Source organism: Thermobia domestica, chromosome 1 (assembly GCF_964235325.1).
Source record: "Thermobia domestica chromosome 1, izTheDome1.hap1.1, whole genome shotgun sequence".
Lineage (NCBI taxonomy): Eukaryota > Metazoa > Arthropoda > Insecta > Zygentoma > Lepismatidae > Thermobia > Thermobia domestica.
In genome coordinates, this window is record NC_137454.1 from 229,343,071 (window position 1) to 229,367,264 (window position 24,194).

Genomic DNA, 24,194 nt, shown 5'->3' on the forward strand with positions numbered 1-24,194 from the left:
CCGAAATCGGCAGTTAACTAGTTTTTAGTATTCAGATGGAAACCGCCTATCTTTCAAGCTTAATTACAGAATTTAATAATAATAATAATAATAATAATAATAATAATAATAATAATAATAATAATAATAATAAGCTGTAGTGGAATTAGCAACATTGATAATAATTATATTGTTTATGCAGAATAAGTGAAAAAGGAACTTGAAACTACACACAAGATTTGGCTCGATTTGGCTCGACTCGACTCGAAACTCGATCCAAATTCGAGTCCAGTTTCGAGTGGAGTCAGAAGAAATTTTTCGAGTCGAGTTCCCGAGTCGAGCTAAAAGATGTCTGTTTCGAGTCGAATCAAGTTTTAAAAAAAAAACACTCGAACTCGCTCGTGCCCATCCCTAACCACTGCCCCTGAGTGCAGTAGTAATGTCAGAAATCAGGCTCAGACCACGAAGCTCAAGGAATGGGGTCCTGACGTTATGGGCTCAGGTCCCTTCTATTCACCTGTTAAAGATGAAGTTATTGGACGGCGTTGGCGACATTTCAAAGGTTTTGATCCGTTGAGCACAATGGTGATATCAGAAATCGATCCCTACTCTTGAACCTCAAGAAACTGGGTCCGGAAGTTTTAGACACGAGTCCTTTCTATTTCCCTTTTAAACATGGGGTTGTTGGACGCGGATGGTAACATTGAAAAGATCCTAGTAGTTTGAGGACAGCGTAATGTCCGAAATCGGTTTCTGGCCTCAAAGCGCCAAAAATGTGGTTCCGAATTGGCTCAAAATCAATACCTGCTTGCACAAGATAGAACAACATTTATAGCTGTATGGATGGCTTTATGTCGCGTAATAAAATACTGAGACTGAACCACAGCAAAGGTTTACATCACAACCCAAATGCTTAGGATCGAATCTGATTTCTTACATCACCGCAATCCTCAAGGGACCAAGACCTCTCCAATGATTAAAGCAAGTCAATGATGATAGAAGAATTGGTTGAATGAAATGTGGGAGGAAGCGAGAGTACCTGGGAAGACCCACGAATACGACCTTGTCCACCACAAACTTACTAGGCCGGGAATCGAAACAATAAGGACCCCATGCACCAGAGATAGAGCTCTACCACTGCGCTATCGCGCCCAACGATTAAAGCGTCAATGCTAATAGAGAAGTTGGTGGAATGGAAAGTGTGAAGAAGCGGGAGTACCCTGAGGAAAACCACAAAGACTATCTTGTCAACAACAAACTTATTTGACTGGAGATCGAAACAATAAGGACCCCACGCACCAGAGGAAGCGCTCTACCACTGAGCCACCGCTCCCAATGATTAAAACAAGTTAATGATAATACAGGAATTGGTGGAATGAAGAGTAGGAAGAATCGGGAGTACCCTGAGAAAACCCACGGATACGATCTCATCCACCTCAATGTTAATTGGTCCACCAGAGGAAGCGCTATACCACTGTGCCACCGCGCGCAATGATTAAAGCCAGTCAATAATAATATAGGAATTTGTGGAATGAAAAGTGGGAAGAAGTGGGAGTACCCTGAGAAAAACCACGGATATGATATTGTCCACTACAAATTTCCTTGGGTGGTGATCAAAACAATAGGACCCCACGCAAAAGAGGAAGCGCTCTACCACTGAGCTGCCGTGCCGAATGATTAAAGCAAGTCAATGATAATAGAAGAATTGATGGAGTGAAAAGTGGCAAGAAGCGGGAGTACCCTGAGAGAAGCTACGGATACGATCTTGTCCACCGCAAACTTATTTGGCCGGGGATCGAAACAATAAGGACCCCACGCGCCAAAGTAAGCGGTCTACCATTAGCCACCGCGCTCAACAAGAACAAGAAAATTGGAAGTTACTAGGAAACATTTTAAGAAGCAATATCTTTCAATGGTAAAGACCACTGCCCGATGATCGTCTTTTAATAACTCCATGAGGAGAAAGCATTGATAAGTCTCTCTCCTATATTGTCTTTTTCAAACCACATACTTTATCCGGATACTATCCTTTATTCGTCATCCGGATGTAATCAGTTATCCGAATGTTCTATTATCCAGATATTATCCGTTATCTTTATTTTATAAATTATCCGGATAAATCCATTATCCGGATATTATCCGTCATCCGTTATCCATCATGCGGATAGTATCCGTTACCTCTATATTATCCGTCATTCGCTATCCGGATATTATCAGTCATCCATTATCCTGATATTATCCGTATAACGGATAATATCAGGATAATGGATGACTGATAATATCCGTTATCCGTCATCCGTTTTGTTGTCCGTCAACCGGATATTGCAAATCCGAATAAGTTTCTATCCGATATCAGTATAAAAATTATCCAGATGTTACAATCCTTAATCACCATCGCAGGAGCTAAATATCTTCAAAGTCTGCTACACAAGAGCGGGGGCGGATCCAGTGGGCGATCATGGCGATAGCCTCCCAGAAAGGGAATATTTGTGTTTTTATATAGAAATAAAACCCATTCCAGAGTTTGGAGCTCTTAAAAGTAGCTCTAAATAGGAGTATTACCAACCACCGAGCCCCCAGAAGTCCATCGTAGATCCACCTCTGGACAAGAGAATGGGAAACACTTATTATTCACATTCAGTTTGCGCATCTCAACAAATAAACAATATTTTCTTTCACTTCTGCATTCTACTACTGCATTCTAGTGAACTGTAATGCCTTTTATGTTTAAAAATAATTATTCATTTTTCAATAATTGTCAATGTTTATAAGTTCAGTAATTCACCATGAATAGAGTCAACTATAAGTGTTTTTGTAACGAAGAAATAACAACATGAACTGTGAAATATCTTCTTACAAACTGTCGAGAGTTGAGAGTCGACAAACTTTGCTCTTTCGTTTACCGATTACCTCGAAACCGCGGTAGCCAGAATTAGCCCAGGATAGGGGACTTATATTAAGAAAATGAAAATCTTAGGAAAATGCAGAAGTCTTTTAGTCTGAGAGAAAAAAGGAATGAAATCATTATTTTCTAGTTCTGTTAGTCTTGTAGCTCTTAGTCCGTACCAAAGTACTGATAGAAATATGGCCAATGAATTATGACTATTTTGTAGAATATTCCACTTTAATATTACAGGAAATTCATCTTCCGGCTTGCTTGGTTGTGAAAAGTTATAGAGTGTATTGGTATTGGTATACTATGTAAAGTGTGTGTACTGTCGCTGATTTGTGATAACAATCAGAAACAGAAGTAAAAGGTAAATTGCAGTAATAGTTTTCTGTTAATTTTTATATTCAAGGGGAGACGGAAAACCTACTTTTATCTTAACATTTGTTTTTCTTAAAATTTCTATTCGGATTCACACTCTTCCCCTTCAACATTGAATAGGGAAATGGGGAACTTATTTAGAATTTGATTGTTGATTCCAGTATATTTCAAGCATCACTTCTCGGACCTGGGCCTGTGATATGTCGATAAATCGCTATCGTTGATATATATATATATATATATATATATATATATATATATATATATATATATATATATATATATTATCATATATCAACATTCGATATCGCGAATATATGGACATGAATATATCATTCGAAATTTTCGATATCGATATTCGGGGGGCGGCGAGGTATAAGGGGCCCCTAAGACTGGCGATGGATGAAGAAATTAAACTTACTTATTACAATATTGTTTTCTAATCATAATATCTTTATTACCACAAATTGCAATGTAAATACATCCACTTGCAAATTTGCAATATTATATGGTATAATTTCTTAGGCGCCAGAACTTTCCTGTTCCCTGAAAAAAGAAACAAAAAATCACGTGCAAAAGCAAGTGCTTCGAACTTTGAACTAGAATTTACCAAAAAAAACTTTTTTTTATTTCTCTCTCTTGGAGATTGATTGATTGATTTTGAGTTTTACGTCCCGTTCAGCAGCGAGGCTATATGAGACGGGGACCTACTGATTAAGGTGGAATCCGAACCACATGAACTCCCTCCGGGAATCGAACCCGGGTCTCGTTACAAATCGGAGGATAATAATGGGAAAACATACTTTATATTTTGTTTTCAGCTATGGATTTTAGATTTGCAATTGATATATTGTTCCGTCTTAGCCGAATTTGAAACAAAAGAAGTTTCCAATGAGTTATTCAAAGAAATGTTTTCCGCCTCCAAATGAAAATAGGAAGACACTTAGAGAAACTTATTATCGGGTTTTAAAACACAAACATATGATTGATAGAGTATCGACCTAAACCACTCGACCATTTTGCATGCTTTTGGAGGCTTTCTTTTAACCTTTGTGAAAGCAGTTTACTGTTCCATACTCGCTTTTGTTTATTGCGATACGACTATGAGTTCTCAGTGAATATTTAGACGTCACAGCTCTTGCAATGTATAAAAGTGTTTGTAGAATAAATCACATTCAATTTTACGTCCTAATAACATATGTAAATCAGGTTGAATTCATGAAATGATTGAGGTTGGAGTGAACGTAAATGTTTTCACACTTACAAGGAAGGGTCACGCAGTGGCTCCGCTGAGATCGGAACGAGACCATTGTGTTTGCATTTTATATGTTATAACTAGATGGATCCCAAAGTTATACGTGCCACCGGGCGGAATATCGTGAGTTACAACATATTTTGTAATGTAAGAACTACAAAAAATTACCATGCAGAATAGTTTGAACCGTCATTTGTTCGGAAATGGTTGAGTAAGTGAAAAACTCTGCCAACACTTATCCCACCATTTTCAACGAGAAACTTTTTGTGGTAAGAAAAAAATGCCCCAGGGTCCCCCGAGGGGTCCCAGATGGGGTCCAACTCAAAATTTTCAAATGGCAAGGGGGGTTAAGTGGCATATCATTTGAAATCTGTTGTAAAATGAAAGAAAATGCAGCAAGTCTCGACTCTCTACAACAACCGTGTGCAAAAGGGCGACGGGTCAAAGTGTAAACAAAATCTTAATTGGAAAGTCCATGACTACCCCTATAAATCGGAAACGGTAAAACAAATGTGGAAACAGGAAAGAAAGCGTGGCATTATTTTCAAAGCACAACGTGAAAATGTCTCGTTCCAGGGTCCCCACATGGTCCCAGGTGGAGTCCAACTAAAAAGTTTCAAATGGCAAGAGAGGTAGGACATCGTTTGAAAGCTCTTGTTAAGTGAAAGAAGATGGAGCACGTCTCGACTTTCTCCGACAATCCTGTCCAAAATTGCGGCGGGTAAAAATATAAGCAAAAGCTTAATTGAAAATCTATGGCCACCTTGAATCCAAGAGACAGCTTAAAACCTATATCGAAAGGATAGGCATACCAAACTGCTGAAGCTAGGAAAACCAAATTTGGCATGAATGTTGATCAGTGGATGACGAAAAGATGCGAAATGTTCAAAAAACGAAACGTCTTGAGTTCAAAATGCCATAGTATGTATCGAACGCATGTCCAGCTCAAACCACTGGTGTTGGAGGTAATCCAATATGGCTGTCAGCGTGAAAAATGAGTTTGTATATAAATATGTTATTTCTTGGAATACCGTAATTAAACCAACAAAGTTTGGCGCAACTCGAAATCTGAAATGACTTACACATGGTTTGGTACTACTCGCCAATCTTGCAAATGATTTTTTTTTTTTTTTTTGTATATTTGGTATTGCTTGGAGTATTGTGATCAAACCAACGAATGACATACAAATGTAACCGCCACGAATGCGCAGTTACGAATTACAATAGAGCCACCCACCTACTGGTGCAGCAAGTCCTTTATGCATGAACTACGTATGACAAAATTAGAGGAAGTCAGAGTTGTGTGTTCATCGCATATTCGTTATATTAAAGTAAATGATGGTGAGGGAACCAAACAAAACATATATGTGTTGTTACCGAATGAAATTATAGTTGAGGTGAATCGAAATTCAATTGTTCTTTAATCTTCCTATTGTTTCTAAATATATAATAGAGAAAAATAGAGATTTAAATTTGTACTGTTATGAACGACATAAGTTTTAACCGGCCATCTTGGATTCGAGGTGGCCATAGTTTATCAAATAAGCTTTTGATTACTTTTTGACCCGCCGCAATTTTGGACAGAGTTGTCGTAGAGAGTAGAGACTTGCTCCATCTACTTTCATTTAAGAAGATCTTGCAAACGATGAGCTACTTAACCCCTCTTGCCATTTGAAACTTTTTAGTTGGACCCCACCTGGGACCATGTGGGGACCCTGGGACAAGACGTTTTACCTTAAATTGTTGTACTTTGAAAATAATGCCAGACTTCCTTTCCTATTTTCACATTTTTCACCGTTTCCGATTTATAGGGGTGACCATTGACTTTTCAATTAAGTTTCTGTTTACATTTTGACCCTCCGCCATTTTGCACAGGGTTGTCGTAGAGAGTCGAGACTTGCTGCATCTTCTTTCATTTTGCAACAGCTTTCAAACGATGTGCTACTTAATCCCTCTTGTCATTTGAAAATTTTGAGTTGGACCCCATGTGGGACCCTGCGAGGATCCTGGGCAAACTTTTTTATCCGAAAAAGTGTGTTCTTGAAAATGACGGGATACATATTATCCGAGTTTTCCATTTACCCAACCGTTTCCGAACAAATGATTCGGTCAAAATATTTTGCCAGCTTTGTAGTTCTTACATTACAAAATATATTGTAACTCACGATATTCCGCTCGGTGGCACGTATAACTTTGGGATCTATCTAGTTATAATATATCAAATGAAAACACATTTGTCTCGTTCGGATCTCAGCGGAGCCACTGCGTGACCCTTCCTTGTTAGGAGTCTGGATATGTAAACCCGCTTAACGTAGGGATTTATTTCTGTGAAATTTGGGACATGGCGAATAAATACGAGTGAGCTTGGAAATGTGAAAGTTCATCTGAATTTGTTTTACAATCACTTCAAAATACAACTTTATATATACTTTTAAAAAGCCATCCCTATTTTGAAAAAAAAAAATACTGTACTTAGGCTCGAACCGCCGCCCTCCGGTTCTAGAACTTTAACAGCGCTATTAAGCACGCTTGACCACAGAGGCAACTCACGAAAATGCGTTGTGATATAGCTAATAGAATCGCTCCAAGCGCAGGTTTACACTTGGAATTTTAAATAGCCAGTTTCTGTCTTTTTCAGTAATTCCAACTGAAGATATTGACTGATTTCCCATATTGGAACTTTGCGTGAAGTGTGAATTGTATGCTCATTTCAAAAATGCACTATTTTCTGTTCTTTCAATTTTACGTATTTGCGATTGTTCCTAAGACCTGTTGTGTGCAGCGATTTTCACACAGTTAAGCGTTTTACTAACCCCCGGAGGCATAATATGTTAAACGTAGGCAGCATTCTGTTGTTATCATAGTAGTCACTTGTAAAGGCACACCTAGTATTAGTTTTTCATTTTTGTTCTTGTGTTGACCTTGAAGGACCAACAAATGCCTTTCGTGAAGCAACAAGTTTTCTTTAACTTTATACTTTATAGCAAGAATATTAACTGCTATATAAAACACAATTATATACTGTGGCGTGGGAGACTCTGGTTTGATTCCAACGGGAGCTCATGTGTTTCGGATTACATGTTAATCAGTAGGTCCCGTCTCATATAGCCTCGCTGCTGAAAAGGGCGCTAAATTCTAAATCAACTCAACTTAATAATTATCTATACATTGAATTTAATAATAAGGAGGGAGGCCGAATAAAGAGGGAGACCTTAAAATTTAAAACGTAGGGTCAGTGTGAGTCAGAGAGGTCACGGGGGGTGGTGTGTCACAGTGAGTCACGTCCTGTTGACCCACGATCCACTGACCTACTCACAAATCTTGACCCAATTGACTCACTCCATCTCTGGACTGTACACACAGATAAAGCAGACATATATGTAATCTGACCTTACTTGGCCTTCACTAATTTAAGATAATCTACAAAAAATGAAAGAAAGCAATTTCAAACGCAAAAATATAGAAATGTATTTTCAACGGAACAAAAAAAAAAAAAAAAAAAAAACGTAACAACCAAGATTTGAACCCGAATTTCTGCACTCAGCAAGCAGACGTCTTACCGACTTACCCACGGCATATCCTCCGACTTCTGGTTTTGAAACTTTATTTACACTGCGTGTGTTACCTAACAACGTTACGAGATGTCCTTACTGTCGTGTTAACACGCGTTCCGTAAATTTACGAAGTCGCTCTTTTAATCCAAAATCAATTCGACACACACACACATATACACACACACACACACATACATATATATATATATATATATATATATATATATATATATATATATATATATATATATATATATATATATAGATAGATAGATAGATAGATAGATAGATAGATAGATAGATATAGATAGATAGACATATAGATATAGATAGATAGATAGATAGATATGTTGGTGCACCAGTGAACACCCAAGAGTACAGATTAATTCATTCTTGATTTTAATCTACAGAACAAATGTTTTTTATGAAACCAAGGGGACTGCTACCCATAGATGGAAAATTGGAAGTAACATGGAAATATTTTAGAAGCAATATCTTTCAATGCTAAAGACCACTGCCCGATGATCCTGTTTTAATAACTCCATGAGCAGAAAGGACTGATATGTCCCTCTCCTATATGGTATTTTTCAAACCACATACTTTATCTGGAATATTATCCTTTATTCTTCAATTCATGAATTGTTTGAGGTTGAAGTGAGCGTAAATGTTTTCATACTTAGGAGTCTGGATATGCAAACCTGCTTACCGTGGGGATTTACTTCTGTGAAATTTGGTCCATGAAGTTATACAAAAACCGGTAAAATAAGGAACGTTAACATTCTTACAATGAGAACAGATTTCAATTCCCGGTGGGAGTTAGCGTACGCACGACTTTATCGTGGGAGACCCGGGTTCGATTCCTGGTGGGAGCTCATGTGTTTCGTATTCCATGTTAATCAGTAGGTCCACGTCTCCTATAGCCACGCTGCTGACCGGGCAGTTAAACTCAAAATCACAATCACCACCACACGGCGGGAGTTTACATGGTTCGGGTTTTACGTTAATCAATATGTCCACGTCATATATGGTCTTGCTGTTGAAAGAGACGTTAAACTCCAAATCAACTCAACTCATTAAGATCAGAGTTCTGAGTTTAATGCCAACTTGAAACCATACGTTCAAAACAAAAATTGAAATAAAATGAAATCTTTATGTTTAACGTCCCATGGTTATGCCGGTTAGGCTAAAGGAGACGGTGATAATGAGAAAGGAGTGAAATGGTGGAATGAAGAAAGTGGGAGGAAACGGGAGAACCCCGAGAAAACCCACCAGCACGGCGTTTGTCCACCACAAAGTCCAAACGGCGCGAGCTGGGATCGAATTAGGGACCCGAAGCACCGGAGGTGAACGCTCTATCACTGAGCCACCGCACCCCCCAAAATGAAAATTATTCATGCTTCTGATACCTATATAAAAATGGAGAGAGAGAGAGAGAGAATAAATATGGTTGTATTTTTCATAGGGCCAAAGTGGCTTAGTGGTAGAACGTTCACCTCTGGTGCATGGTGTCCTTGGTTCGATCCCAGCTTGCACAAAGTCAGATTTGTGGTGAAGAAACACCGTGTGCGTTCGTTTCTTCAGGATTCTCCTGTTTCCTCCTACCTACATCGTTGCACAATTTTCGTTCACTTCTCATCATCACCGTCTCCTTTGCCTAGCCGACATAAGCATGGGACGTCAAACTTAATTTAATTTCATTTCATTGAAAAAATTACTATAATTCATAATCTGCATCTTTATAAAGCAACTTTAACAATCATATGGATGTATAATGCTTAAATTGAATTAAATCGCAATTGCAGTAATCTGCAATATTTTAGGTTTCTCATTTATTTACATCAAATGTTTAGTTATTTGATACTTTATAGCAAAAATATTAACTGCTATATAAGACACTATTATATGCCTGTGGCGTGGAAGACCCTGGTTTGATTCCCAACGAGAGCTCACGTTTTTCGGTTTCTATGTTAATCAGTAGGTCCTGTCTCATATAGCCTCGCTGCTGAAAAGGGCGCTAAACTCAAAATCAACTCAACTCAATAATTATCTATACATTGAATTTAATAATAAGGAGGGAGGCCGAATAAAGAGGGAGACCTTAAAATTTAAAACGTAGGGTCAGTGTGAGTCAGAGAGGTCACGGGGGGTGGTGTGTCACAGTGAGTCACGTCCTGTTGACCCACGATCCACTGACCTACTCACAAATCTTGACCCAATTGACTCACTCCATCTCTGGACTGTACACACAGATAAAGCAGACATATATGTAATCTGACCTTACTTGGCCTTCACTAATTTAAGATAATCTACAAAAAATGAAAGAAAGCAATTTCAAACGCAAAAATATAGAAATGTATTTTCAACGGAACAAAAAAAAACAAAAAAACAAAAAAAAACGTAACAGCCAAGATTTGAACCCGAATTTCTGCACTCAGCAAGCAGACGTCTTACCGACTTACCCACGGCATATCTTCCGACTTCTGGTTTTGAAACTTTATTTACACTGCGTGTGTTACCTAACAACGTTACGAGATGTCCTTACTGTCGTGTTAACACGCGTTCCGTAAATTTACGAAGTCGCTCTTTTAATCCAAAATCAATTCGACACACACACACATATACACACACACACACATATATATATATATATATATATATAGATGGATAGATAGATAGATAGATAGATAGATAGATAGATAGATAGATAGATAGATAGATAGACATATAGATATAGATAGATATATATGTTGGTGCACCAGTAAGCTCCCAAGAGTACAGATTAATTCATTCTTGATTTTAATCTACAGAACAAATGTTTTTTATGAAAGCAAGGGGACTGCTACCCATAGATGGCTAAGTGAGGTAAATAAAATTTAAACTTCAAATGGAACTGGGGTGGCTCACCGACAATGGCTGATTTAACACGTTTCATAACAGCGCGGGTAATAGCTGGTTTATAGATAGAGCCTGTGTAGGTAAGTGGATACCTCGTGAGACTGTCATTCTAAGGGTGTGGGGTTCGAGTCTCGGCCTAGACTGAGTTAATTTTTTTTCAATGCTATAAATGATGTTCGCGTTTGATACTGAAAGAGATTTATCCTATGAAGGGAGAAAACCCACGATGGGGTCAGGGGGAAAGACGGACACTGTTTATCCTTAAGTGTTAAAATTTAATTTATTCCCATGTCTTTTGCTCTTTCCTTTCCCTCTTTCCTTCTTTTCTCATTTTGTTTAGCTTTCCATACTTTTTCGGTCTCTGCATGATGCGTATTATTGTTTTCGTTTCCTTTGCATTAATTCCTATCTCTTTGATCTTAAAGTGAATGGATTTTCTGCAGATTTATCTCGTGGTTGTTTCTCTAAGTGATGCTCTCAGATAGTAATACTTTTTCCTCCAAATGGAGGAATATCCTGGCATGTTATGTTTTCGGGCACGTATTTGCTGTCATGTTGGTTGTCCAACTATCAGACATCGAGTGAAACTATTCTCCTACTGGAAAAAGCTATCATTTCTTATGTATCCAACCTCCAGTTTCTACTGTCGCTGACTGTACCATAAACTTTACGAGGAATCAAACAGGGATAAATTTCCGGTAACGATATACAATGCGGATTTATATATTTGTAAAATTATGAGAGATATGAACTATTAATTTGATAGAACAATGTGTAACTAATGCACGTGGGGAATCTTATCTGATAGAGCATAGTTATTGAGAAAAAGAGGACGGAAATGGATTGTGGCAAGGGTTGAGGGCAAACATGCATCCAGAAATTTTTGTTGAGGGGTGGTCGAAGCTTTGTGGGCGCCCAATACTACAAGCCACTGTGTCCATGTAGTATTGAATGAGTAATGTTCTGTAAAATAGTTTCAACTATTTTTTTTTAAATGTTAATAGCACTAGAATGTTTTTATACGAGAAAGGATACAGATGTCAAATTTTCATGCTACATCAATAATTTTTCTGTTAAACAATTTTAATTTTATTGAAAAATGTATAAATGTACGTTGAACTAGCAACTTTTGGGGGTACAGACCCATTGGACCCCGTAGGTGCGCCCCTGGCTAAGGGGAGGCATGGTAGACAGCATCTACCCCTTAGAGTATTACACTGTTCGACAAAATTCAACTTCAAAAAATTTTTCCCTATGAAAGCAGGTGTTCTTTATAGTTTTCGAGCTGCTGAAAACGAATCTGATCTTAATTTTGGTCCTGCACCCTCAGATTTTAAAATAATGTCAGTTATAGTAGATTTTGGTTAAAATTTTAGGAAAATCGCAGAACTGTAGGTTTGAAGCCTCTCTATTCCTTTCCTAACTACCCTAGAATAGGAAATGATACCTCGTTGGAAAGGGCATGGAACACACATTCCAACGGTAAGCATTTATTACCCATCGCTCTCAATGTGTAGTAGTAGAAGAAGAAAAATATTGAAAAAACTGGAAAAAACTGCTTTTTGAAGAAATTTAGGGAAGTTTGCAGCACTGACAGTCACGGTACGCAAACATAAGCTCAGTAACTCATATCCTATACATTCAGGTGTGTTATATTAAAAACTCAGAGATATCTCAAGTACAAGGGGAGTGAAACAGTGTGAAAGTAATTTAAAAATGAGGGAAAATTTAATATTTGGAGAAACTGAAAAAAAAAGTTTGCAAAACTCACACTTGCGATACTCACACATAAGCTCAGTAACACACATCCAATACATTCATTATATTAAAAGAGTCATAGAGATTGCTGTTTGTTAGGCGAGAAAAAATTGGTTAACTCGAGTAAATAAAGAAATATATGTACAATATGAATATTCACATTGTGATACAGAAATATATATGTGACCAAAGAACACTACATATGATTCATCTAGTACATTGTTTTGCGTTTGACCTTCTTCGTGTGGATGTTTTCGGTGTCCCTTACCAATCCCCAACAATAGTCCACAAGCATATTCGGTTTCCATCCACTTTGGTAACGTCTTTCCATTGCTGCTATTGTTTGGTGAAATTTTTCGCCATGCTCATCACTTACGTCGCACAGTCATTTAGACTTCAGTTGAAAGAAGCCTAGATGACTGTGTAAAAAGTGAATTTTCAGCGACTTGTTGTATGCATGTTTTCTGTAATTATTCAGAAAGTTGTCCACGAGTGTTTTTGTAGTTCTCATCCTTTGTCTTGCCTAAGAAACCGGAACACAAACTCTTGAATGATACCCAACACTGCAGCTCAAGAGGGCTAACCGCTGCATCAAAGTTATGGTCCCGCATTAGATCTCTTATCTGGGTGTCGACAAACACACCAGCCTTCACTTTATTAGCGCTGAGATTCGGAAATTTAGTGTCAAATACTAAAATCCAGCTCCACTCTTGTCCATTCCAACCACAAAAGATTTCATAGGCCAAGTTTTATATGGAGTGGAGGGAGATATATGTCTTCAGATTTAACTAGAGAGGGGTTACAACATTCTTAACCCCTACTTGCATTGTACTGCGTCGTGGACATTCTTTCCTCTGGTAGTGACTATCTCGGGCTCGAGGGTCCCATTCACATAAGAAACAGCAATGTTTTATGTATCCATTCTGTAGTCCTGTAAGTATGCTATAACTTTGAAATCGGCAACAATGTGCTACTTAAGAACATTGTACTGAACTTTTTCTAATATAAGTTTCATTATGTCATACGTTTCTTTCACCTGTGTGTCATAAGCAATTGGTACAGTTGGGAGGATATTGCCATTATGTATTAAAACTGCCTTATAACTGCTCTTTGAGGAGTCTATAGAAAGCCTCCACTCCCGTGCCACGTGTGTCGTACAAAGAGCAGCAAACAAACCATTGACATCAGAACAAAAACAAAGTGTATCTTCCTGTTGAAAAAAACTCTGAATGGTTCATGTCGTTTCCTGTATGAACAAACGGTGACACTTACGTCAAGTAAGTTCCATTGTTTAAGTCTGGATCCAAGAATTTCAGCCTGCCACTAGGTTAGTTTCAAATCTCGAACAAGATCATTTAAATCACTTTGTGTTACAAAATGTGGGTTGTTTCTCTCTTCAAATTCAAAATCTGACTCTGAGCTCTCCGATTCAGAAGAAGCTACGTTTGTTTTCTCCTCTTCCAGAGACCATGTTGCTGGAGGTACAGGAATTGGAACATTATCACCGTGTTTGACAGGTCTTATTGCAATCGAAATATTGTCAGGATTTTTTTTTTTTTTTTTTTTTTTGTCCTTCCCTTTCATGCCTTGAATGTATACAGCACAGAAGTAGCAGTCACTTACGTGGTTGGCGGCTCACGCCGTATCTTCGGAACACCAAATTACATTTTAACTTGACGTTTGTTATTCAACCACGACCAGAAATGCCAAGCACACTTATTACATATTGTACTAAGTACCCACTGCCTATCTTCATCAATTTTGCTGTCGAAGTATGTAGTTCGTAAGCCTTCTTCGCCAAAAGTATTATTTTTTCCCTCATAGCCTTAACTATGTATTCTCCACAGACATAACAAAAATTATCTGAGTAACAATCTCGAGGCATTGTGACAGTCACAAAAACACTTACACGATACGAAGACGTGTACAAACTCCCTGCCCCACGCTCAAACCTTCAGACAACTGAGCAACATTAGAGTGGTGGCTGGGAGAGAGGAAAAATACAATGTTGCCAGGCTTCAATAGGCCACTTTTTTCTCACAAATTGGAATATTGGATGTAATTCAAGAAATTCTGACCATGTTTCTTTTTGCCATAAAAAGCTGAAATTTTTCAAAACAATCCTTGACAATTTACATACATGGTAACTTCATTTAGCAACATTTTCTAAACTTCTGTTCAGGTAACATCTGTGAGTATTTTACCTGAATATATTAGGTGTTCGTTACTAAGCTTATGTGTAAGTATCGCAAGTGTAAGTGTTGCAAACTTTTTTTCAATTTCTCCAAATATTAAATTTTCCCTCATTTTTAAATTACTTTCGCACTGTTTTACTCCCCTTGTGTTTGAGATATCTCTTTGAGTTTTTAATATAACACACCTGAATGTATGGAATATGGGTTACTGAGCTTATGTTTGCGTACCGTGACTGTCAGTGTTGCAAACGTCTCTAAAATTATTCAAAAAACCCGTTTTCCCAGTTTTTCAATACTTTTCTTCTTCTTCTTCTACACATTGAGCGCGATGGGTAATAAATGCTTACCGTTGTAATGTGTTTATCCATGCCCTTTTCAACGAGGTATCATTTGTTATTCTGGGATAGTTAGGAAAGGAGTACAGAGGCTTCAAACCTACAGTTATGTGATTTCCTTAAAATTTTAACCAAAATCTACTATAATTGACATTATTTCAAAGTATGAGGGTGCAGAGCCAAAATTAAGATCAGATTCGTTTTCAGCAGCTCGAAAACTATAAGGAACACTTTGTTTCATGAAAGGAAATTTTTCACTGTCGACCAGTGTTATATACATTAAGTTAGGTCTTTTCCTTATTTAAAAATTCCTATAATTTCTTGCAATATGTTTTCACTTTGAATATAGACCCTTCTGTAGAAACTTTCCATGTAAGTAGCCAGATCGCCTAGCGTGTAGCGAAACTTTGAAACATTAAACATTATTCCTGAGTTGGATCAATATTATTGCATCGCCCTATAGAAGCGTACGAGTACACTGAGCGACAAAACCTGCTTTAATTTCTTGGTGGGGCGAGTGGAGGTGCAGAGCAAATTTCGGGGACAGCTTATTTTTATATTCCGAAAATAGTAGTTTTATATTACTTAGCCTACATTACAATACATATCTGGGGCAGACCCGGTGGCTGGCAAGCAGGGTGTGGGTTCTCCGAAACTTAGTCGTGCTCTCCTAGTGAAAGATTAATACAAATTGTCTTATATGTTTTATATAAGGAATATTAGTTTAGAAATATCCTTCCTCGATCCGTGCTAGTTTTCGTCTTTTTCTGGCTCAAATAGGGCAAAGACTAAAGTAACTGGGGGAGTGAGGGGGTAAAAAAGAATCAAAAACTAAGTAAGAAGGATTTTCAATCCAACCTCAACATTATTCACTGCTATTTACACTAGGTGTGGTTTGATTGAACAAAGCTGTTAGAATAAATTCCATGATATACGATTACATCGAAACATATATTTTAAAATAAATCATTGTATATTTTGTAGAGTTGTCTTCTTGAATCTCACTAGGTTACATTGAACATGTAAAAGATATTTTAGGCGAGAGCGATCATAAACAAAATACAGCGTTTCACAACCATTCTTAAAACCATACTTGAATTCATGCTTAGACTACTAACATAGTTTTTTTTTCGTTTTTAAATCGATATTCGGCATTGCTCCTACAGAAATGTAGTGTGACTAACCTCATATTATAAATAGCTCCTGTTAAAATAGTTTTATTGGAAAATGTTAAATAGCACAAACAATATAAACTTTGAATTCAAGTGTACTGTTTCATAAAACTTTTTTTAAAAAACATTTTTGAATCAGGAAATATTACTCACAATAGGTTACTGAATCAATTTAGAAAGTTCTTACTTTGGAACTAATAATGTTATCCAATAAATCGTTCTTTCAAATTCTCGCGGTATGTTATTTTATCTCGGTGTCTATATCACTCATCTAAAATGTATATGTCCTTATGAGGAAAAGAAAAATTGTGAGTCTCAATTGGTGGTGTTTCCTTTATACATCTTTCCAAGATAGTATGGATAAGTTTTGTACTGCCTCAGGAACTCGAAATAGAATTAAATCACAAAATAATTCTGTTACAGAGAGTTAGATTAAGTTTAATCTGAAGAGACGTTAGTAAGACCGCCTATAGAACATGCCAGGAGAACACCATAACCAATAAACTTTGTAACGATAGAACTGGAAAAGACTGATTTTATGCGTTTATAGTAAGGCAACCGAACACCATCTTTTGACAATTGAGCTATGGAACTCATGCAACTCAACAAAGCAACAGTGAATTAATTTTATACTCTACTAGAGAATATACTTGATGTTTTAAACTTACGTATAAACACAGAGCTCATTTACAATGGAGATGAAACTGTACTACAATTAACATATAACAGCAACCAAAAATTCTGGCACAGAAAGGCAGCAAATGAATACATAATACCACATAAGTGAAAAAGGAAAAAGTGTGAGTATAATTTCGTGCACCAATGTATCGGGTTTAACTTGGATTCTTTGAATGGGTTTATGCAAGGAAAATATAGAAATAAAGAATTTAATGATAATAATCCTACAGGTGGCACATACGCAATAACTTTGCTGTCATTTTTCTCCAAGTGAATTTTCAAAACAAAAACAACGTGCGAAGAAACTAACAAATACATGATCCATTTCCTTATCTTCCTCAACACTACTCAATGAAAATTATATCCAAGATCTGCTCCCGACACCTAAAATAATCAGAGATATGTCGGTAGTCGTTTTCTAAATGCCAAGAGAGTATTGGCAAAATATGCAATGTTTGTTACAGCTGCACTTCCACTTTTCCAGCACAGAGAAGTACATGTCGTTAAAAAAAGATTGAGACTTGTTTTGCGGGACTATGGGAGATATTACTGTGATTACAAGATAACAACAGGATTCAGCGTATTGAACGCAAACCTTGGTTTCAAGAAACTAGTGATTTAGGTAGCATTCTTAAATGTAGTTTGGGCACGCTGTATGATACTATCAGAGGCGGCCTTAGTAGTATGCGGGGCCCCGGACAGGGGGTTCGGTAGGCGAAGCCCCCCCTCCGAAGCCAGGAAACATAGGTGAAATTTTTGAGGGGGTAAGGGGTTCTTATGGCATGGGGGTCGATATAACTTACGACATTAATGATTCGGAAACATTTTACATGCATGCAAGATCAACAAACTAGAACACATAATAAAACTATCACTGACTTACGAAGCAGCTGCTTTGACGGTCACAGACGGAAGTCCACTTTTCTGGCTTTTCGCTGTGCAAAATCGTTGATAAGTTCCTCGTAGTCCATTGTTGAGGCAAATTCCTTTTCGATGGACAAAATAGCTAAACCGCACAATCTGCTTTGCGACATTGTTGATCGTAGATGGTTTTTGATAAGTTTCAACTTCGAAAAGCTTCTTTCCGCGCTGGAAACTGTCACAGGAATTGTCAACATAATTCTGTATGCAATAACGATGTTCGGAAATGAATCTCGAATGGGCCAAACGTACTGAAGACACTCTTGGGCGGCATTGATGTTATCAGGAAGCATTTCTCGAAAAATCTTCAATTCTGCGCACAAGTCAATTCCGTCTAAATCGCGTGAATCTTCTGCGCGTAACATGTTGTCCAAATCCATGCAGCACTTTAACAAATAATCGTCGTTCAACGACCGCAAACCCTTCAAGTTGTATAGAAATCCAAAGATTGAAGCATACTCTTCCAGTTGTTCGAATCTTTTTTCCATTGAGGTAAGTGCTTGATCCACTATCCATAAGAAATATCCTGTTCTGAAGGATTCCTCCGGCGAAGATGTTTCTTCGTCGTTACCCTCATAATCGAATTGTTTTTTCTTGCATCTGACTCTTCGTTCCTTGAATTTCTGAGCTACGTTCATTTCGGACGCAATTTCCTTTGCTGCGATCATAGCATCGGAGAATCCGGTTTCCCGGTAATTTCTCAAGAAAGTAACGAGGCCTTTGATTTGCTGTATTGCTACATCGAGCTGCATGTCAGCTGATTGCAAAGTTTTGCTGACAGCATTCACAGCAAATAAAATGTCATACCATATGATTAAGCTCAGAACAAACTCCAGCTTTCGAGCTCATAATTTGCAAGACATTCGGCTTCACTTTTTACTAGCGGATCATTGGCGGTATCTGCGACAGTCAACAGTGCCTCTTTGACTTCTTTCGTCTGATAACGCAGCGCTTTCACACTTTCCAGGCGGCACTCCCACCGCGTTTCTGAAAGTGATTTTGTAGTCATGAAAGGCACGGTTTCTTCCAAAATTTTCCACCTTTCAGCCGAGGCAGCAAAGCATTCATATATTCTCTGTATGACACCAAAAAACGTCACTGCTTGGGAGTTGCATTTAGCCATGTCTCCTAAAACAAGGTTCAAATTCTGGCAGCCACACGGAGTGTAAAATGGTCGACTGTTCATGCGAAGAATGTGCGCTTGAACTCCTTGGTATTTTCCCTTCATGTTCGCACCATTGTCGTACCCCTGGCCACGACAATCGGCGATGTCCAGACCAAGGTTCGCCAGTGCGGCAAGAAGAGCTTCAGACAACCCCTTTCCTGTTGCGTTGTCCACATTCAGAAATTCGATGAAGTGCTCCATCACCTTCACTTCCGGATCTGATACGTCCACAAAACGCAATATTAAGGACATCTGCTCTTTGTGGCTAACATCAGGCGTGCAGTCAAGGATGACAGCAAAATATTTAGCAAGTTTCACTTTATTAATAATTTTCCCCTTTACTTCTGACGCCATCAGGTCGATAAGCTCGTTTTGGATCCTATGCCCGAGGTAATGGTCGTGAGCCTCGTCGTTCTTAATTCGGCGGAGATGTTCTTGCATGGTTGGATCGAATTTGGCCAGCATCTCAACTAAGCCTAAAAACTGACCATTGTTCGGCGCATAAAGTTTCTCCGTTCTCCCACGAAATGCGTTGTTGTTTTCGGCAAGGTACTGTACAATCGCTAGAATTCTTGTTAACACTGCGCGCCAATGCAGCTTTTCTTTTCTAATTCGTTCTAGCATCATGTTATCTATTGCGCTACCATTGGACATTCTCCGAGCTGATTCCAACCACGCTGTCATGCACTTAACGTGATTTACAGAAACTTCGTGGTGCTGAAGTTTATCGCCAAGATGCTTTCAGTCGCAGCAGCCTTCGTTTGCTAACTGGCCTCTAGTAGCTGTCGTGCCAAACAACTTACAAGGAAAGCAAAATACTCTGTCTTTGATCTTCGAATAACTTAGCCATCGCCTATCCACTGTTTCTCCGTTCGGCATCCTCCGTGTAAAGAAATTGTTCGAAAAATGTCTGTTACTTTCGTCCTTTGGGTATTCACAGTCACTTAGCCTGATTGGACCCTTCTCCACTAAAATGTCACGCACTTCACTGTTAATATGTTTCCAATTACCTGGATCGTATATGTCCTCGAACAGTGTGCTCGTCGTTTGAAGAGTGTCAGAAGTATGCAGAGGAATGGTCGCGCTTTCACAGGAGAGGTCACTTTCTGGGTCTGTTGCAACAACGTTGTCCCCAGAGAATTGCACCAAGTTTTCATTGTTGCTTGTGGGACAACAGGGCGTAGAAACAGTTTTGTTGCCGGCTAGTTTTTCTTCGTAGGACGCAAAACTTGGTATCACAACCTGGTCTGTCGCATCACACCGGTCGCTCACAGTCACAGACAAATCATCATCCGTGTTCTCAAGTTTTTGGTGTTGATCCTCTGATTTTACCGCTACAACAAACTTGTCCAAAGATCCCTTTTGCTTCTGAATGATATCTTCTTTATATTTCCGTTTCTTGGCTTTCGCAGCCCCACTTTCGTATTTACGGAATTTGTCTCTGTCTCTGCCACTCATGATGGTCACTTATTCTTTGCCCAATAAACGAATAATCGGAAGACACTCACGCACTAACCATAATATTACGTATCCACATCTCACTACGACTGCGCGGTCCGAATTCCGAAGCCAAACTGAGGTGCTACACAAGGCGTGCAATAGGAGCTATTTCTTGAAAGCGATGACTCAGAGGTGTCCGTAGCAACAGGACCACTCTTCTGACCCAAAAGCAACAAACAACATGACTTCTCACTCTATTTTGACAACAAAGAAAAGTTGAGATAAGGCCATTTAGAGTCACGTGCATGGTATTAGCGTCGCCTTGTTTGCTGACCCATTGTTAATCCGAAACTCAAGGGCGTAATTATTACGGTACTTTAAAACCAAAAATATCATGCTAAACACTTTCATAGTAATGGTGTAGATTTCGAGAATTTAAGGCTTCTAAAAGTAAAATATTGAGTAAGAAGTTCTGGTTTATGAAAACTGGTTTCCGAAGAAATCCACCACACCGCATTATTGGCCAAAGTATCCACTTAACTCTAAGCTACGGTACATTAGAATGTTGCAAAGGCCCCGCATATTTGAGCTGACTGTGACAAGAGAATATCCTATCGCGGGGCCTGGGGCAGATGCCCCAGTCGCCACCCCCAAAGGCCGCCTCTGGATACTATTTTCGCAGTGTTGCGTGACTCTGATCAATAGTGCTGCATGATACAGATTCTATTCCAAAATATGTATTCGTGATTTAAGTTACAATCTTAGCTACATGTTTCAATTTTGTGTAATATCGAGCCAGGTAACATATTTCGAAGAATACTACCTAATTTTCATAATAAAATGTACTTAAGACAGCAACACCATTCTACTATAGTTAAGAACATATTGGTTTTATTTTCCGGTATGTCTTGTTGTAACACCTTCTCGTATTCACTCAAATTTTTGGCGCAGTGATGTTGCCCTTCTGTATGTAATACTTTTGTTTCCTCATTACATTGTATTAATGGCTTACTCTCTTGCCCATGTAAGTTTTACAGTTCTAGAAATAAAAAAAAAAATAAAAAATAAACTTGAGCACCACAGCAATGTGTTCAATTTGTGGCGTTATTTGTCTAAGTTACCTTAATCTAATTAATTATGCTGATTTATATCGGGAAGATGGTACTTCAGTGAGTCACTTCCTAGATTTGTCACAACTTTAGTCAGTTTGTATCGATAATATTTGTCACGGAACTTAAAACTTGCGTTGAGTTCCTGAGGCCTAAAGTTATTTCAGATTATGTCAAGAATCTAATTCAAGACATATTTCAAGGGTAAATGTCACTTGTCTATTCATGAATCTTGTTTCAGAATATAAAGAAGAACTTCCAATACTTTGCACTTTCTTGCAGTTTATTTTAGCTCAAATCATTGCTTAATTTGTGACAGAATTATAAGTAATGTTTGTTACATTACCTTCGACATTTTCAAGTGTAAATGTATTTATTTTTTTTTTTCATCTATTTACGTAATCAAATGTAGTGGCACCACGCACCAAATAACGGAGATCTATATCGTTGAAATTTTTATGGACTATGATGAAAGACGACTTCATTTATCTTTCAGCTATAAATGTATTCCTACTTTTTATTATTAGAAAAACTTAGAACGGTCTTTATGCTTGTAAAATCCAATTTCTCCTTTTTTGCTTGATTTAAAAAAAAATACAGATAGTCAAATCACATTTATTTATTTTTTGTCCTACCTGATCAATGAAAAAAGCAAGGCGCAACGAAGAATCGAACATCAGTCGTGAGTCCTGTAAGGATCCAATTAGCCACGAGACAGTATGTAGCGTAGCTCGTGTGCTCTCTTAATATATGGTTACACTGAGAAAAAAAATTGTGGGTGGCGTACTTAAAAAGATAGGTTACGTGCATAATTCCTGTAGTTTTTGGACTTAACGTACAGCAGACGTATAACTGAAAACGTATGTTTTATAATATTTTCTGTATAAGTGTTCCATCTATACGTACTTTCCGTATGAAACAATGTAGGCGATCAGGACCTCACATACAAATGAACGTATATGACATATAACTGACGATGGTAACCTAAGTATATGCATGTGATATACGGAAAACTGTTAGATGTCAGACATCCTGCAACGGCATGATGTGACACCTAAGGGCAGTGCCTATGTGGCATACGGATAACGTATGCTCCGTACTGATTTCTATAGTAAGCAAGAGGATACCGTATACTTGTACAATATACCGCTGTTCGGAGAACGGATTTTTCTGTGTAACAGCTGTTAGTTTCAAGTTCTGAAAGGTCATAGTATTATTTTCTTTTTATTGTTTGTTTTTATTTCTCTATAGTGCATTGCGTGATCTGCAGTATATTGGTATCATTCCAAAATCTTGCTATTTAATTAAACGTTTAAAAATTTCAATCTCTATATCTATCTATCTATACCTATAGGGTGTCTTAAAAGTCCCCTGACATAGGATAACTCAGTTATTATCAGAGCTAGAACAAAATGTAAGAAGAGAAATAGTTTTCAAATATGACGCTTTCAATCTAAAGTGAAGGAATTTTTCAAATCGAATGAGCCGTTTGGGTTTTACATTCTTTATGAGCCCAATGTTAAATGAAAATGTAACCTTGCCATTTACCTGGATCCACAACATAAATGAATGATGCTAACATGACAATGGCCAGCCCCCATTCACCATGTTCTTACAAAATTTGACCACTTCCCATCTCGTACTTCCCTCCCCGCCCTCAGCTAAATGGCAATGTTGCACTTTCATTTAACATTGGGCGCATGAGTGTACAACCTAAACGGCTCGTTTGATTTAAAAAGAAAAACCTTCACTTTAGATTGAAAACATTGCATTTGGAGACGGTTTTCCCTCTTACATTTTATTGTAACTCTGATAATAACACTTACCCGATATCAGGAGATTTTTGAGACACCCTATATATACACATATATTGTTAAGGATTGAGACTTTAGAACAATTAAATCACAAGGTCTTAGAATGATACGCGCACCGATTTCATTCTCAAAGTAAGGGGTAAACGATACTATCCCGTGGAAACAATGCATTTTTTATTATGAAAGTTATATCGCTCCTTTGTCTGGTGGGTGTTGCTTTCTTCCCGAAGACCTGAAGTGTCTTGCGGATCTTTCCACTTGTGATTCTCCAATACTTTTCAGACATTTCACCCATCGGTGGTCTGCAGCGACTGACTGCTTTTATATGCTCAAGAAAAAATGTGCATTAGGATCATCTACTTACATGTGTATACTCATGTCCAAAATTATTGTCGCATGTCTATAAATATGTTGTTATAGGAATGTAATTTGATAACGAATTCGCCCGGCATTTCTTACAATTTCAGTATGTGTAAAATCGGCAAAGATATATATGTGGCAAATTTCATGTCAAAAGAGCAGTAAATAAGAACAATAAAACGAAAATAAAACTTTCTTGTCCATTTAGCAACATTTTATTTTACTCGTTCTAATTTTCGTATTTATAATTCTTTTGCTATGAAATTTACCACAAATATACATTTCTCGATTATACA

General features: G+C 37.9%; 2 protein-coding genes across 2 annotated transcripts; both read right to left on the reverse strand.

Moving 5' to 3' along the window:
- Positions 1 to 17,991: 17,991 nt before the first annotated feature.
- Positions 17,992 to 18,762, reverse strand: LOC145678920 (uncharacterized). The gene has a single exon (XM_081749531.1). It carries the CDS (start codon positions 18,760 to 18,762, stop codon positions 17,992 to 17,994), a length of 771 nt encoding a protein of 256 aa, XP_081605657.1.
- Positions 18,763 to 18,830: 68 nt separating this feature from the next.
- On the reverse strand, positions 18,831 to 19,859 carry LOC145678928 (zinc finger MYM-type protein 1-like). Its single transcript, XM_081749539.1, has one exon. It carries the CDS (start codon positions 19,857 to 19,859, stop codon positions 18,831 to 18,833), a length of 1,029 nt encoding a protein of 342 aa, XP_081605665.1.
- Between the last annotated feature and the right edge of the window lie 4,335 nt (positions 19,860 to 24,194).